This window comes from Mauremys reevesii, linkage group 15 (genome assembly GCF_016161935.1).
Source record: "Mauremys reevesii isolate NIE-2019 linkage group 15, ASM1616193v1, whole genome shotgun sequence".
NCBI classification, from domain to species: domain Eukaryota; kingdom Metazoa; phylum Chordata; order Testudines; family Geoemydidae; genus Mauremys; species Mauremys reevesii.
In genome coordinates, this window is record NC_052637.1 from 37938914 (window position 1) to 37954229 (window position 15316).

At 38.5% G+C, this 15316-nt stretch overlaps 1 protein-coding gene across 3 annotated transcripts in view; it reads right to left on the minus strand.

Moving 5' to 3' along the window:
• Window positions 1–15316, minus strand: part of PRKCA (protein kinase C alpha) — a 284791-nt gene that overhangs the window by 76416 nt on the left and 193059 nt on the right. For all 3 annotated transcript variants that reach the window (XM_039501359.1, XM_039501361.1, XM_039501360.1), the window contains 2 exons: window positions 10346–10457; window positions 8616–8744 (listed from right to left, as the gene is read on the minus strand). In XM_039501359.1, the coding sequence (XP_039357293.1) occupies window positions 8616–8744; window positions 10346–10457 (241 nt within the window). The remainder of the gene's footprint in view (window positions 1–8615; window positions 8745–10345; window positions 10458–15316) is intronic.

Here is a 15316-nt window from a genome sequence, read left to right on the forward strand (position 1 = left end):
GGGTGCTACTGTTTTGCAGCCCTCCATGACAACTGTGCTCTTTTCATTTTCATGGTTTGTTTCAGATGTGCCAATAAAGCCAACGTGAACTAATCTAGTTAGTCTCAAAGATTAGTAACACATTGATCAGCCTGTAGCTGACAAAGAAAAATAGCTTTTGCCTGATCTCTTAGGACCTTAAGTCTCACTTTAAAAAATGCTATCCAAGGTTTTCACAGAAAAGAAAGGGAAGTACAAATTTTCACACAACTATGCACCTCCTGCGGCACATCCACATCAGAAGAAACTTGTATTTTAACTGCAGCAAACAGGATCCAGTGTGAATCATTCTCCTCCATAGGAGATAAATCACTGCTGAATGCATATTTAACATTTAACTGAACTCCAGACAAGTGTGTAAAGTGGAATTGGAGCCTTGATGTAAATAACTACATTATTTTCTATTAGGAGAGCATGAACATCTTCTCCGCTATTCCTCTTATGGTCAAGCGCTGTGCTTTTCTAATAGACCCCAATCTTCAGAGGGCTATGATGAAAGAAAAGCTACATAACAGAAAGTCAAGAGAAAATAATGGCTCAAATTTGGATCAGATAATAGAGCAGACTTTGACGGTGTCCTTTTAACTGTACCCAAAGCATTAAGCTACATATCTAAAAATATTTAAGAGTGCCAATTGCACTTCATATCTTTTTCCTTTATTTTTTTGTATATGAATTGTGTGTTCACTGTTACGCAAAGCAAGGGCTCACTAGAAACTAGTCACAAACCAAAGGATTTAAAGCCTGTTCCACCCATGTAATGGGTGTGAAAGGGTGTCAGCAAATGTCCTGCTAAAGAACAGACTAGAAGAAAGGCAGGCTTCAAGCTTAACATAATCCTCCAAACAAACTCTAGCTCAGGGGTTGGCAACCTTTCAGAAGTGCTGTGCCGAGTCTTCATTTATTCACTGTAGTTTAAGGTTTCACGTGCCAGTCATACATTTTAACGTTTTTAGAAGGTCTCTTTCTATAAGTCTATATTATATAACTAAACTATTGTTGTATGTAAAGTAAATAAGGTTTTAAAAATGTTTAAGAAGCTTCATTTAAAATTACATTAAAATGCAGAGCCTCCCCGGACCGGTGGCCAGGACCTGGGCGGTGTGAGTGCCACTGAAAATCAGCTCATGTGTCGCCTTCGGCACGCGTGCCATAGGTTGCCTACCCCTGCTCTAGGTCATACCTCCTGAATCCTCCCTTCACCCCTGATCACCACGTCAGACAGACCTGTGGAAGTAATCCTAATCGCCTACCCATGTGGTCATTTTTACAAGGATATCCTGGATGTTTGTAACATCTGGTCATCCCAGTTAATCTGAGCCGTGGATGAAGACCATGTAGGTTGGGTTGGTGTTTAAGAAATACGTATTTTTGTTTACATCCTGATAATGGTAAACAAACATTAAATCAAACCTCAGGCATCTTGGTTGCACAATAAAAACCCACACTCTGTACCAGAAAGAGCAACATAACTTAAAGCAATCCAAGAGCCCTTTAATTATCTCCAGATTTACTCAGTTTTAAACAATTAGAGCAGCAAGGACATCTTACATTCAGAGAGCAATCTGCATTCCCAAAATGCTTTATGAAGCCTCTCCAGGAAGCTCCAGTATAGTGCAGCCTGCTAGGGAAGGAAAGTGGCTAGCTCAGAGTGTATGGGAGGTGAAATTGTGTCTAAAACATTGGGGTAATTCCTATACAATTTTTAATAAGTGCCACAAGGTCTGTAATCTCCATGCAGACCAAGCAGGAGCTCTGCTTTTAAGGTCTCATCTTGAAGTCCCCACTAAATGAATTAAATAGATCTACTTCTGAAGGACTGCGGCAATCCTGCCAGGGTTTTCCAGGTTGCTTAGATATTTTAAATGCACTGCTTAAGCCACTAGGCCATTGCCATCTGGCTCAGTTCCCACTTCCCCCCCATACTATTCAGTGGTGCAAATTACCACATTAGCAAGTATACATGTGCAACAGCCCCTTCCGAAACAAAAGCCACCTGAACCTCCTTATTGTCTTTCTAAGTAAAGTACTCAAAGCCCCTTACTCAACAATATTGACTCACAAACTGCAATATAATAAGGAGCACCTCACTAAGAAATGTCACCCACAACTCCTCTCCCGCAATAGCTATCAATGCTGCAGCCTCAAACTGCTTTGCTTACTAAGGCAGCAATGGTTGTTAAGAGTTCTGTCTATTTAAGGAGTTTATGGGATGCCACCATAGGTGCCAGTTGTACATTTAACAGCACAAATGTTTTGCAGGCAATCCAGAGCACTGTTTGCAAGGATACAAAAACTCAGCAAAAGTTAAAGTTATTTAGCAACCAAAATAGGATGCAGGATAGGAGCAGCATTTGGGAATGCCAGCCCAAGGGGCTAGTACTTATCAAAATAAATAAGTAAACACAATTTCAGGCCAAGTCCTATACAGCAGCTGCCAAGCATCCCTTTTTTGTACTTCTATGCCTGAAGTGTCCTGATGATGTATTCATCCAATTCTTTGAGGCTCGCAGCTGTGGGACCCTTCTTGCCAGCTCTTGTGAAAGAGCTTTCTTCCAAAGCTTTTTATTTGACTCACTTTAAAGGCAATGTGTTACTGGGAGAAGAGGTATTAAAAATGTAAAATTTCAACAAAGCAAAAATATATATACCAAACTCCAGAAGAAGTTTTTTGGGGTGAAAGACACACAAGAAGAATCCAAAATCCATATGTCTTCGGTTGGTTAGTTTTGAAAAAAAAGAATTTGCTTCCAAGGACCAAATTGCCATTTTTATTTCAAGTCATTTTCTGGACCCATGACAATGGAAATGCTGACAAGCCGTTAATCGTAATAGCACAAGTGGTACCACAATTATTATATACATTGAGAAACTATAACAAACATTTGCCTTGGCATCCACAGAGCTATTAATTGTAGGATGGAAATGCTTTCCTATAAACACATGAGCCACAGTGTTTGACAAGTGCACTCTCTAAAATGGTGATTATGAAAAAAACTTGACTTGAAACCTATTTTTGTGTATGTTCCACAATGAACAAATTCTGAAAACTTAACAGTCCATAACAAAAAACCTTTTACAGCTTTGCTGTCCTCAAATTTTGGAAAAGTGTTTTTCAAATAAAAATCTGAACGGTGAGGATTGATTTACACAGTTGTAGCATCTCATTATGTCCAAGTCTTGTAAATAACTTTTAAATCTACATGGATCATAAAGTATGATATTCTTTACTTTCTGATAATACACAAACATAGTGTAAATGAGCTCCAGTATGAATGAATATTGCCTAAAGGTAATATTGAAAAAAGCATATCAGTTTTTTTTTCTTGTTGTTTAATTATATCTTAAAATGTTAATATCGGACTAATATCTAGAGCAGAGGTTCTTAATCTAGAGGCTATTGGCTGCTTGTGGCCTAATCATCACACAGCTGCAGTTCATGCGACATCCTCAGGGCCATACAGGTAGTGTGTGTATATATATATATATATTATACATATACATACATACACACACATATACACTGTGTGGAGTGACGTTACACTCCATATTCTTCATAGAAATATGGTTATGATATGAATATGGTATAACTAAGATGTTTTATGCAAAATGGGTCACGTGAGATATCACTGGAAAGGTTATGATTTACTGAATGGGATTATCCAATTTGTATGCATATATCAGCAAAGAGTCTTGTGGCACCTTATATAAGGTGCCACAAGACTCTTTGCTGCTTTTACAGATCCAGACTAACACGGCTACCCCTCTGATACTATGCATGTATGATTTCTGTATCTGGAGTGAGGAATATTAATTATGTAACCATTACATTTGCATATACATTTGAGAAACACCCACCAGACAGTAAGCAATCAGCCTTGATGGGTGGTTAGAAAAAGACAATGAGTCTTTAAAGATGTGGATCTTCCATCTTCTTGGAGTTCCTTCCTGTGGACATTGCAAATAAAGCTCGTTTCATGGTTGCTTCAACACTGCAAGGTCAGGTGATGATATCACCTGATGCAAAATACCACCTTGGACACTGCTGGTACTTTTCCACTGGAAACAAAGGCTTCCTGCCTTATGTAAATTCTATATAAGGATGGGAGGAAAGGCCATCCAGCACTCTCTTTTTGGGTGGGAAGGCAGTGAAGAGAAAGATTGCTAAAAGTACCTGAGGAGACAAGGAGCTAAGCTGATGGAAAGGCAAGGGCTGAGTTCAGACAGACAGAGAGGAGTCTAGTGTGTAAAGAGAAATAACTGGAACTCTAATCTACAGAAACTCTGCATCCTGCCTAAGCCATTTTGTAACCTGTTCTTTTGTGTATCAAGCTTAGTTTGCGAGTTTTGTTTTATTTGCTCAGTAATTTGCTCTGTTCTGTTTGCTATCCCTTGTAATTACTTAAAATTTACCTTTTATAGTTAATAAACTTATTTCTTGTTTATAACATCACCCAGTTTGTGCAATTCATATCGGGGGTTGGGGGAGGGGGAGAAGCTGTGCATCTCTCTCTCCACATTGAGGGAGAGGGTGAATTTTTATAAGCTTGCGCTGTGCAGACTTTTCTATACAGCGCAAGACAATATTATTTTGGGTTTACTCCCCAGAGGGGCTCTGCACTTGAGTGCTGGGCAATTTTCTAGATGAAACTTCCCATAGAGAGCTGCTTGCGGACTTTGTGTGATTCTACAGCTTGTGCGTCCCTACCTGTGTGCGTGTGCTGCCAGAAGCTGGAAAGCCTGATTGAGCAAAACAGGGAGAGGGAGCCCAGGCTAGTGGAGCAGGCGGGCTCTGTGAATCCTCAGTAAATCAGGTGGCTGTGTGTGTGTGTGTGTGTGTGTGTGTGTGTGTGAGTGAGTGAGAGAGAGAGATAACCATTGATCTAGAGAGACTGAGCATTTCAAGCAGATTTGTTAATGACAGAAATATAGGGCTGCAAGGGACCTCAAGAGGTCACCTAGTCCACCCCGCCCATCCTGTTTGTCTAACCTGTTCTTAAAAACCTCCAAGAATAGGGATTCCATAACTTCCTAGGTGATTCTCTTCCAACATTTATGCCCTATGTGTGATCACTGAGCCACATGTCAACTTCATGGATCACATTCTTCCAGGGCCTGTCCATACAGGCTGGCTCAAAAGCTCCCCACCAAACTTTTCTTGAGAGCATCTCTGACCAAATCAATTTTGCGTGTGAACATAACCACCTAATCAATTCCACAGCCCTCAGAATCCTAATTCTCAAATTTACTCTGATGCAACCCCCAAGATCATTTTCCTGAAGGTGAATAAGTAGGACATCAGGGTGCCCTTGAAAAACCCAGGCAGAATTTATAAAAAACAGGAGGCCAGAGCATGAAAGCCAATTGACTTGACCTGTTCATGAGAGGTGGAGGACTGGAGTGTCAGGGACCCACAGCTGAACCTAAATCCTGCTCATTGCCTTCTGCTGACTGAGCTAATGAACCCGGCTTCCTGGGCTGAAGGCTCTAACTGTCACCGTCTCAAATCCTCAAATCTCAGCAGATCTAGATGCCTGGCTGCTCAATAGTGTTCCACAACCACAGCTGTGTTTCTGTTCCTGATCTCAGATCCCTGTTTCTTGTCCCTGGCTTCCTGCTCCTGGTTCTGGCTGATACTCTGGCTCCAACCCCTGGCCCTCAGCTCTAGTTTGCTCCCTGGACTTGACATATGGCTTATGAACATTGCTCTGACCTCTGGCTCTCGCTCACCCTGACTTGATAACCTGGCTCCTGACGCTGCCACTAGGCCTGCCTAGCTCTGTTTCAACCACTACACCAGCCTCCTGCCCTGAACACTAGACAAGCATGTCCACAGCCCAATCATTACACAGAGAAGAAGGAGACGCCTGGTTCTTGCCTCGCCAAGTATGCACTTCTACCTTCCCCTCCCTTCTAGGCACTGTGTCTCATCCGTGCAGGTCTGCCAGGGATGCTATTGACTTCAGTGGAGCCAGGATTTCATTCTAAATGTTATGGTGCCTCAGGCCTGTTCTGCTACATATGCTGGTTCCAGCCTTCTGCTCATCTACTGGCAAGATAAGTAATTATGAATCCCATTAAAAAAGATCCGCCATTCTTAGAGGGAAAAATCTGTGATTAAACTGGACCAAACAGTGGCAAAAACACGATTGCTCTCTTCAAGTCAGGCTTAACGACCCTCGTGGGTCGACGAAGTGGGTATTCACCCACGAAAGCTCATGCTCCAAAACGTCTGTTAGTCTATATAAGGTGCCACAGGACTCTTTGCTGCTTTTACAGATCCAGACTAACCCGGCTACCCCTCTGATACTTGACCCTCTTAGAGCATCTACTTTATGCCACTAAAACATCATGGATGTAGGGAGAATAAATATTTCCCGACTTGTTAGATAGGTCCCTGCTTTTGGCTTTGACACAGTTAGCTCAGTGCACCTGTTTTCTTCCTTAGTAGTTCCAGCCTTCTGTAGACCACCTCTGGCAGTAAGCACATCTAGCAAATATTTACACAGTCCAGCAGATCCTAGACTATCTACTATCAATGTCTAAAGAAATGTGACCAAAGACTCATTCTGAAAGCCAATGTAATTCAGCTTTACGGGGTACTATGCTTGGGGGGAAACCACCTTTTCCTTCCATGTTAGAATATAAAATTTAAAAAATGTTGAACAATTTTTGTCAAATCCTGGTAAGTATCTTTGACACATGAAAAGCAGTTCTGAGACTTTCCACTACACCCTAAGGACTATTATTGGCTCATCCCGGAAACAATAAGTAATGAGAGAACCGGAAAAAAAATTGTTTTAGCTCTGCTGAGCAGTCAGAACCTAGATGCTGCTTAGGTGAACTATCTAAAACTCCTAGGCTTATAAAACTGGGACAGAAATATTTTGAGATTTAGGTGCAGTAAAGTTTTTGAGATGTTTAAGCACAATGCTGGTGCTTAACAAATAATTGTTTTTTATGCCCAGTGCACATTGGATGCAAACTGCAAAACATTTTGTCTGAATTCTAATTTCAATCACGTTATCAAGAATCCACAGGAGACTAAGGACATGCAGATGCAATATATTCCTGCATTCTAGACAATCATCTCTCTAAGACCATGGTATTCAATATAAGAGAATTTGAGGCAAGCATCCTTTAAAAAAAATTGCTCTATCAATACATGGCATGGCGAACCCAGATTGATAGCTGAGGTTAATGACTAGGCAAAGAATCATGACTGTGGCAGCAGCAAGTTTTGTTGCAAATCCTGCAAGCACATCTGCTGCTGTTCAGAGTATCAACTTAATTAGGATAGTGAATGAGAAAATGCCAAAGAAGAAATTCTGAGCAATACACACTGTTGACTTGGGATGCTATTTGAACAGAGTCCATTTTCTACTTTAAAAAATTATAATTATTTTTAAGAAACACACTAAAATGGTCTTTCAAAAGAACAAGCTACAACCCATCTACCTTGGATTTAAACCAATTATTATTTCCTCAGTTTCTCCTGTGCTGCTAGATAATTTTGCATTTCAGATCAATAGTCTGGTTTTGCTTCCCTAATGAATCTCCCTGATAGAGTCTTTCTGTCCATTTAAAATATTTTTAGCTTGCTATTAAAACAGATAGCGACAAGATAGGAACTGGAGAGTGGGCAATACAGATTTCTGTCCAGCACATTCCTAATTCTTACCAAATTGCAATGTGGTGTTATACACAGTGAATATTTTTTTCGGATATCTTTATACACCTGTGTAGATAAACTGTTAGATATATTTTACATATTAGTTCAACATGATCTTTACGACTTGTGAGATATATGAGAAAAAGGCTCAACTATACCACCCCGCATCTGCTCCTCCTTTCCTACTCTCCACACCACGAGCTCTTTTAATGTAAATACATTTTAATCTGAACTGCACATAGTATTCTGGATGTGAGAACACAAATAATTTACTTTAAATAGGAACGAATTTTAACATTTGCCACCATCACAAACACTTCAGGCATAATGTACACTGCTAGTCACGCCTAGCTAAAAATTAGAAACATTATCAACAGAGCAAGGAATGTGTATTTTATGTTTGTTAATGTCTCAATTGGTAACTAACGGCCAAATCCCACTCTCTGATATGCATGAGGAAGCTCCACTGAAGTTAACACAAGGAATATGTGCCTTTTTAAGTAAATGAGGCCCAGATTTTCTGAATGTTTCAGGTTACTGTTGGTTACCTGAAAAATTGATTTCACAGAGATTTTAAAGTTAGTGTTCCTGAGTTTTAATTTAGAGCTACTATTATTTCTTTGAACTATGTGTGTATCTATTATAAACTAACCTGTTCTTTTAAATAATAACATGGCATTTCTTAGACTGAAGTACATATTGAATGAAATCCTTGCCCTACTGACATTAATGGGGTGTTTTGTTCTTTACTTCAATGAGCCTAGATTTCACTCACGGCACATAAATAGGCTAGAAATAATGCTGAACACAACTTACGTTAGTTATTCCAAAGCCCAGGAAAGTTCAAATTAAACCCTTCTATTGTCACCAATTCTCAGAACACTTTTTTTTTTTTGTTTTTTACCTGTGACTTGCAGTTTGTCACCACTGACTTCAACTTTCAGATAAATCCTTCCTCTTTTCTCTGTGTGATCCATTCCACACAGACTTGGAACATTTATTACACACTGTTTGTGAACATTCATATCGCAAGCTGTGGATCAGGAAAGAAAAGATTCAGAAAATGATGGCATGTATGAAAGTCAATATATTTATACTAAATATATATGACAAACATGAGTGGTAAAAATATTCTATCACATCTGATTAATTGTTGGGTTTGTTTGTTTTTTTTACTGACCAAAATGCAATGGCTCTCCTTATAAATATTATTAAAAAGCACTGAAGTATTAACTACAATTAAAGGCTCAGCTTCAGTCACCTAAAAAATGTGACCTTATTAATGGAATGTAAAACAGACAAAATGAAGAGTCCATGGAATAGAGACTTGATCCAAAATATTAGAACATTTGCTATAAATTACTGTAACCAATACAGAAATTGAATGTTTGCTTACTGATACAGAATTGTAAATATTTCTTTGCTAATTTCCATAATACTAGCATGGGGGGAGGGAGAGAAAATGAGAGAAAAGAATGATCATGCAGATGTAACAGAGGAAGAGATGTCAGGATTTGGACATGACCTGGATATGTGATCTAGAGAGAAGGCAGTGGAAAATCATATCCATATTACCTACCTTGGTGACAGTTTAATGGTGCTGATGCCATCAATGACAAAGAAAAGGGTGAGTGGAAGGTTTGGGATGGAAGATAAGGAATTAAAATATTAATCATGTTAAACTTAAATTATGATGAGAAATCTAGCAAGAGATGTTAGAGACACAACCTGAGATGCAGGATTTAAGGTGAGAGAGTCCACGCCCCACCCCTGTCACTACAATAAATATTCTGGGAACAGTGAGAGAGAGATGAAAAGAACTGAAGACAACAAAGTCAAGGGGGGGACAAGATTTCAAGGAGATGATGACAGATCATGTCATCAGCACACAAGAGATCAAGGAATATGAGGATGGACTAGAGGGTGTAATATATGGCCATGAAGAGGTCATTATGAACATTGACATGGAGTGGAACAGGAGGTACCTAGTTTGGGAGGAAGCTAGGATGACATTGGAGCAGAGGAAATCAAGGCAATGGTTGTAGGAAGTGCATTTGAGGAGTCTGGAGGTGGGAGAATGGCCAGCCGAAAGCATGGCTCTCTTGTGACAGTACAAATAATATTTATGCATTTTAAACCTTTTTTTTTTGCCACTCTTTTACACACCAAAGGATGATTCCTTTTGCCTTTCATTTGGGGTACAGATTCCATATGAATTATGGTTGTTGCAGGACTGACTATGAAATATGGGTCCTTAGCTAGCAGCTGGGCTGAAACAATGTCTCCACGAAGGATTCATCCCTTCCCATCCCATGTAAAACAATCTTCAGAACCGCGATGGCAAATACACTTTAGCCACATCAAACTCGATAGATTCCTTTTTCAGTAACCAAGATGGTTTGCATGAGCATATTTTTACAGCATTTTTCCCACTGGAGGAGGTTTGACTGATTTATATTGTTTTACTAAGAGAGTCTTCAATAATGAAATATTCATTTGAAATATACAGTACTGTAATTAACTGTAATTGAAACAATATTTTTCCAGACAAAGGAAAGAGGATGCTTGATGCCTAATGGTTTCCCTTATTATCTAAAAGGCCATTTTAATAACTTTAGAAAAAAACTTACTTACTGTCACATTTCATCCCTTGATGTAGAAGTCCATACAGCAACGATCCACAATGGTCACAGAATGTTGGGCTTCCATATGTGTGGATTTTAAACTTGTGTTTGCTTCTGGGATCCTAAAGAGGAAGCAGAAATAGGTTCCTAAGTAAATGTCTAAAACTGCAAACCAAATTTCATATATTACTGTAAATGTTGAATACATTAGAGCTCCACAGTTTATGTAGCAGAAAAGCACACTATATGTACTGTAGAATACAGCAAATTCACAAGGTACGTGCTAGTTGAGTGAACCTAGGGTTGGTACAGCTATCAATCTGCAACTAAAACACACATTGACAGGAGCAGGATTGCATACTAAACAACAGGATTTAGCCTTCGATGAACGTGACATATACTAGATATCTTTATTCACAAGTTGTGACTAATTACATTTACTAGCCGTCATTGCTCCTGTCAAATATAAAGGAAAGGGTAACCACCATTCTGTATACAGTACTATAAAATCCCTCCTGGACAGAGGCACAAAATCCTCTTACCTGTAAAGGGTTAAGAAGCTCAAGTAATCTGGCTGGCACCTGACCAATAGGACCAATAAGGGGACAAGATACATTCAAATGGGGGGGGGGGATAGATGGGGGGAAAGAGGCTTTGTTCTGTCTGTTCCACGTGGCTTTTGCCGAAGACAGATCAAAGAAGCAAGCAATCCAACTCCTATAGAGTTAGTATTTAGCAAGGAAATGTGTTAGATTATCTTTTGTTTTGGCTTGTGAATTTCTCTGTGCTGGGGGGGCATGTGTTTTTTTTCTTTTTGTAACTTTAAGGTTTTGCCTAGAGGGAAATCCTCTGTGTTTTGAATCTGATTGCCTGAGAGATTATCTTCCATTCTAATCTTACAGAGATATTCCTTTTACCTTCTTAGTTTTTTTTTTGTTTTTTTGTTTTTTTAAAGAATCTGATTTTTTTTGTATCCTATTCCCCCCCGCCCCCCAACACTGGTCTGTGCTCATCTTGTTTATTATCAAGCCTCCCCAGGAAAGGGGGTGTAGGGTTTGGGGGGATATTTTGGGGAAACAGGCCTCGAAGTGGTCCTTTCCCTGATTCTTTGTTTGAATCATTTGGTGGTGGCATACAGTCAGCAAAAAATAAAGTACCATGTCAACTTAAACCAAGCTTGCTAGTAAAGGTCATTTCCGCTTTTCAGATAATACTTAAGAAGATTCATAAGAAGAATAAAACACATGAACTCAGATTTCAAGTTGACAATATATTACATTGTTTATTTCTCAGCCTGAAATATGTTATGAAAAGAGATACTGTACAACATTTATTTTATGAATGCTGTCAGTCTAAATTGAACTACACTCAAAATTTTCCAGCGAACATCTGTTTGTTACTTATTAAAGATATAGCCAATGGGATCTTGTGGTATGGGGTCATGGGAATGTGACTTTTCAGAAAGGTTATCTGAAGAATAGAATGACACAGTTCCTCTGAAGGAGGAGGAGTGCACAGTAACATCAAAACCATTTCAAATAAAGTTTCAATGCTAACTCTTCATTCTATTTTTAATTAGGAAGGAGCAGGGGTAAATGCTGCCTTAACTTGTAATTATATATAAACATTATTTTGCTAACCACTGTTGCTGTTGCTAAGGGCAATAAATCTGTTGCTAAGACTGACACTGGAGAGGCACTTCTTTTTAAAACTTGTGTTAAACATCTGCCATAAATGACATTTATGACTGACAGATTATAAAACTGTAAGTATAAGGGAAAAGCAAATACAGGAAATGATCATTGTGAATACTTAATCATCTGCTGTACCTGTAATGTTACACTAAAACTGTAAAACAAGTATTGTCAAATAGTTGTTGTAGCATGGAAATACTTGTACAATATACTTTATCTGTAGCTGTATATTGCCTCTGGCTGGTACATATGAGTTGAAGTGATCACCTGTCAAATATTTACAATTATCCTTATACTTATTGTCTGACACTGTTGATTCTGCTCCCAGTTCTCTTTAAATCAGGTTGATAAATTCTTTGTTCAATTTAGCTATTAGTTTGCAAACGCTAAAGTCATATGTTATTTGACTTTATAGTTTCATATTGTATAGATAACTCCATTATTTTACCCAATTTCATTGCATTTTATAGTGGTTTAATAGGCTTTAAGCACTCCTGATTTATGTATAAAATAATTAATAATATAAATAACAAATAAAATATAAATAATAAAAATACAGTGTTGGGCTCATTATATACATGTTATAATTGTGAAATACCTTTTTACTTTTTTCTTTTATTTGTTAAATTACTATTCAAACATTTGGGCCAAGCAGGATTATGCCATAGAAACAGATCATGTGGCTGCCTTGGTTATCAGCAGTTGATTCAATACCGTGTGCCATAACTAGAAAGCTTATTTAACCATACAGAGCACCTTTTTTACCCTTTTTGATTATGCATACATGAGTGTAATAGTGGGACACCAGACATTGCTCCATTAAACTGGATAGCCCTGATCCTGCAGCACTGATACATGTGCTTAACGTGACTATCATGAGTAATCCCATTCAAAGTAATGATTAAGTATTTGTAGAACCATTTATAGGATCAAGGCCTAACTGTACAGACTAATAATAGTGTCTTATATTAGGAAAGGCTAGCCCACCCTTGTCATAAAGCAGCATACCAATGAGCCGTCCATGGGACTAGCACTTGCTTAATCTCACCTAATATCAATGAGTAAAACATGTTATGAAAACTTCCAAATCGTCAAACATATGAGCCAATAGCATGCAAACTTGGGGGCAAGTTCTGTCCTCAGATATCTCCAGGAAACAACTATTGACTTAAACAGAATTATGTATATGCACGAGGGCAGAATTTGGTTCTCATCTCTTGCCAGTAAAATGCTACAGAAATAAATGAACTAGGATATAAAATTACATGACTTACACTGGCTTTCACAAATACTTATAAGGCACTCCATTATATACACATATATAATTTAAAACATCACTCAACTTTTTACATTTCATTTAATAGTAGTTTCCTGCCCAACTTAAGAAAATGCCTGTAGTGCTATGTTTAAAATAACACATACAGCATGAATTAGATCTTTTGAGCAGCAGTGCATTTGTTCTGACCATTTTATTCTATACATTCACACTCACAAGAAAAGACTCCTTTCTTGTCTGAATGTGAATGCAGAGAAAGAAATATCAAAACTCCTGCTGAAATGGAAATTCTCCCTTAATATGAAATCCATTTTAAACATTTACCAGTTGCTCGATTGACAGCAAACACAAAAACCTCAGGAACTTTTAAGGCTAGAAAATGACAGAGGCATTTTCCATCAGTCTAACTCTCTCTTTTTTAATCCTGTGTTTTTTTGTTGGGCAACAAGTCATGAAAGATTCATGTTGCCACGGTAAAACATCTTTCCCATTCTGGGCTGGCATTTGGATATCTAGCTCACTAGATCTCCAGGGAATGTTGCTGTATTTGTGTGTCTAATCTTGTACTACACTGCAGGACTTCAAACTGTCTGTGTACTAGTGGCAGCTTGAAATATGAAATGGTACAAGCACGCTATAAAGCCATGATTTCAAGACAAATGCATTACCCAGACCATTGCCTAAGACAAGGTCTGATTACATTCACTAAACAAGGAAAAGGGGTATGCACTTTTTTTTTTTAAACACAAAAGGATCCAAGATAAAATCATTCAGAAGATAGAGCCTTTTATGATCATTTCTTCCATATATTCTAAAACTGTATCTGAGAATTCATGTGTGAGCACTTCGGTCATTACTTTGCTTCCTAATTGCATGGGTATAGCAAATACAGAGTGAAATTCCGTAAAACAACCTTTGAAAAATAGGTTTCACAACACAATAAGGATGTAGTGAACTTGAAGTAAAGATGAAAATGCATAAAAAGGGTACAATCTATTTAGCTTAATGCATCATATTAGACAGAACGCTACATATTTACCAACACACACACTGGGTAGTTCACTGATCTAATGACTTTTGTAGTATTACAACAGTAACATTATTCTATGAATGAATGGTGCTTGAACAATTTCCCTAAGGCACTGAACAGAAACATCCTTGCCATTAACTAGCCACCTGTTGTCTTCAACAATGGGAACGCTGCAGTTCCCATTAATATTTGGGCTCCCATATGCCTCTCTTTTAGTAGCCAGGAAGTAAAGAGATCACAGGATCTTGTTCTAATCTCACATCCTGTTCTATTTTAAGGAGGAGTCCAGTGTCTGGTAGTAAGTGGCACTGTGTTTATTGTTTAACGGCAGCAGTAGGAGGAGGAAAGCTTCTATGAGCTATATCTATCCTTGCACGTGAGGCTCCAGATTGTGCCTGTAATTCATCTACTAAAAAGGTGCTCTAGTGCCAGAAGAAAATGAAAAACCACAAAGGGATATCCTCAAGCACTAGAAGAGTCTATTAAGAATTCCCTCACACTAAATCCATCAAATCCTAGGAATTCCTATTAATGCTAAAGACACAGGAGCTGCCAGAGTGAAGTGCACAACGTGCACAACGTGAAGTGCATATTATTTATTAAAAGCTGCTCTTTTAACTCGCTTAGGGCATGATCCTGCGAGTTCCTGCAGGTCTGGATTTGTAATAAAAGGGATTCATTCCATCTCGTGCGTCTACAATCCTAATTCAATAATGCTCTCAGATAAATCAATCCCAGAAGCAGATTTCTAGTCATGTGTTTTGACGATTATTTGGATATAAGGTGATATAGTGGTCCTGGCATGCAAAAGACTTCCACTTAAAAAAAACCAGGAAAAGGTCAAAGCATAGATTTGTTGAAATGTATCATGTCAGAGTTCACTCTAGAGGCACACAATGCTGTTATGTATGATCAAGTGTCTAGTATTGAGCCTTCATATTGGTCACAACGCTGTCATATTCCCAGCAACAAGAGTAGATA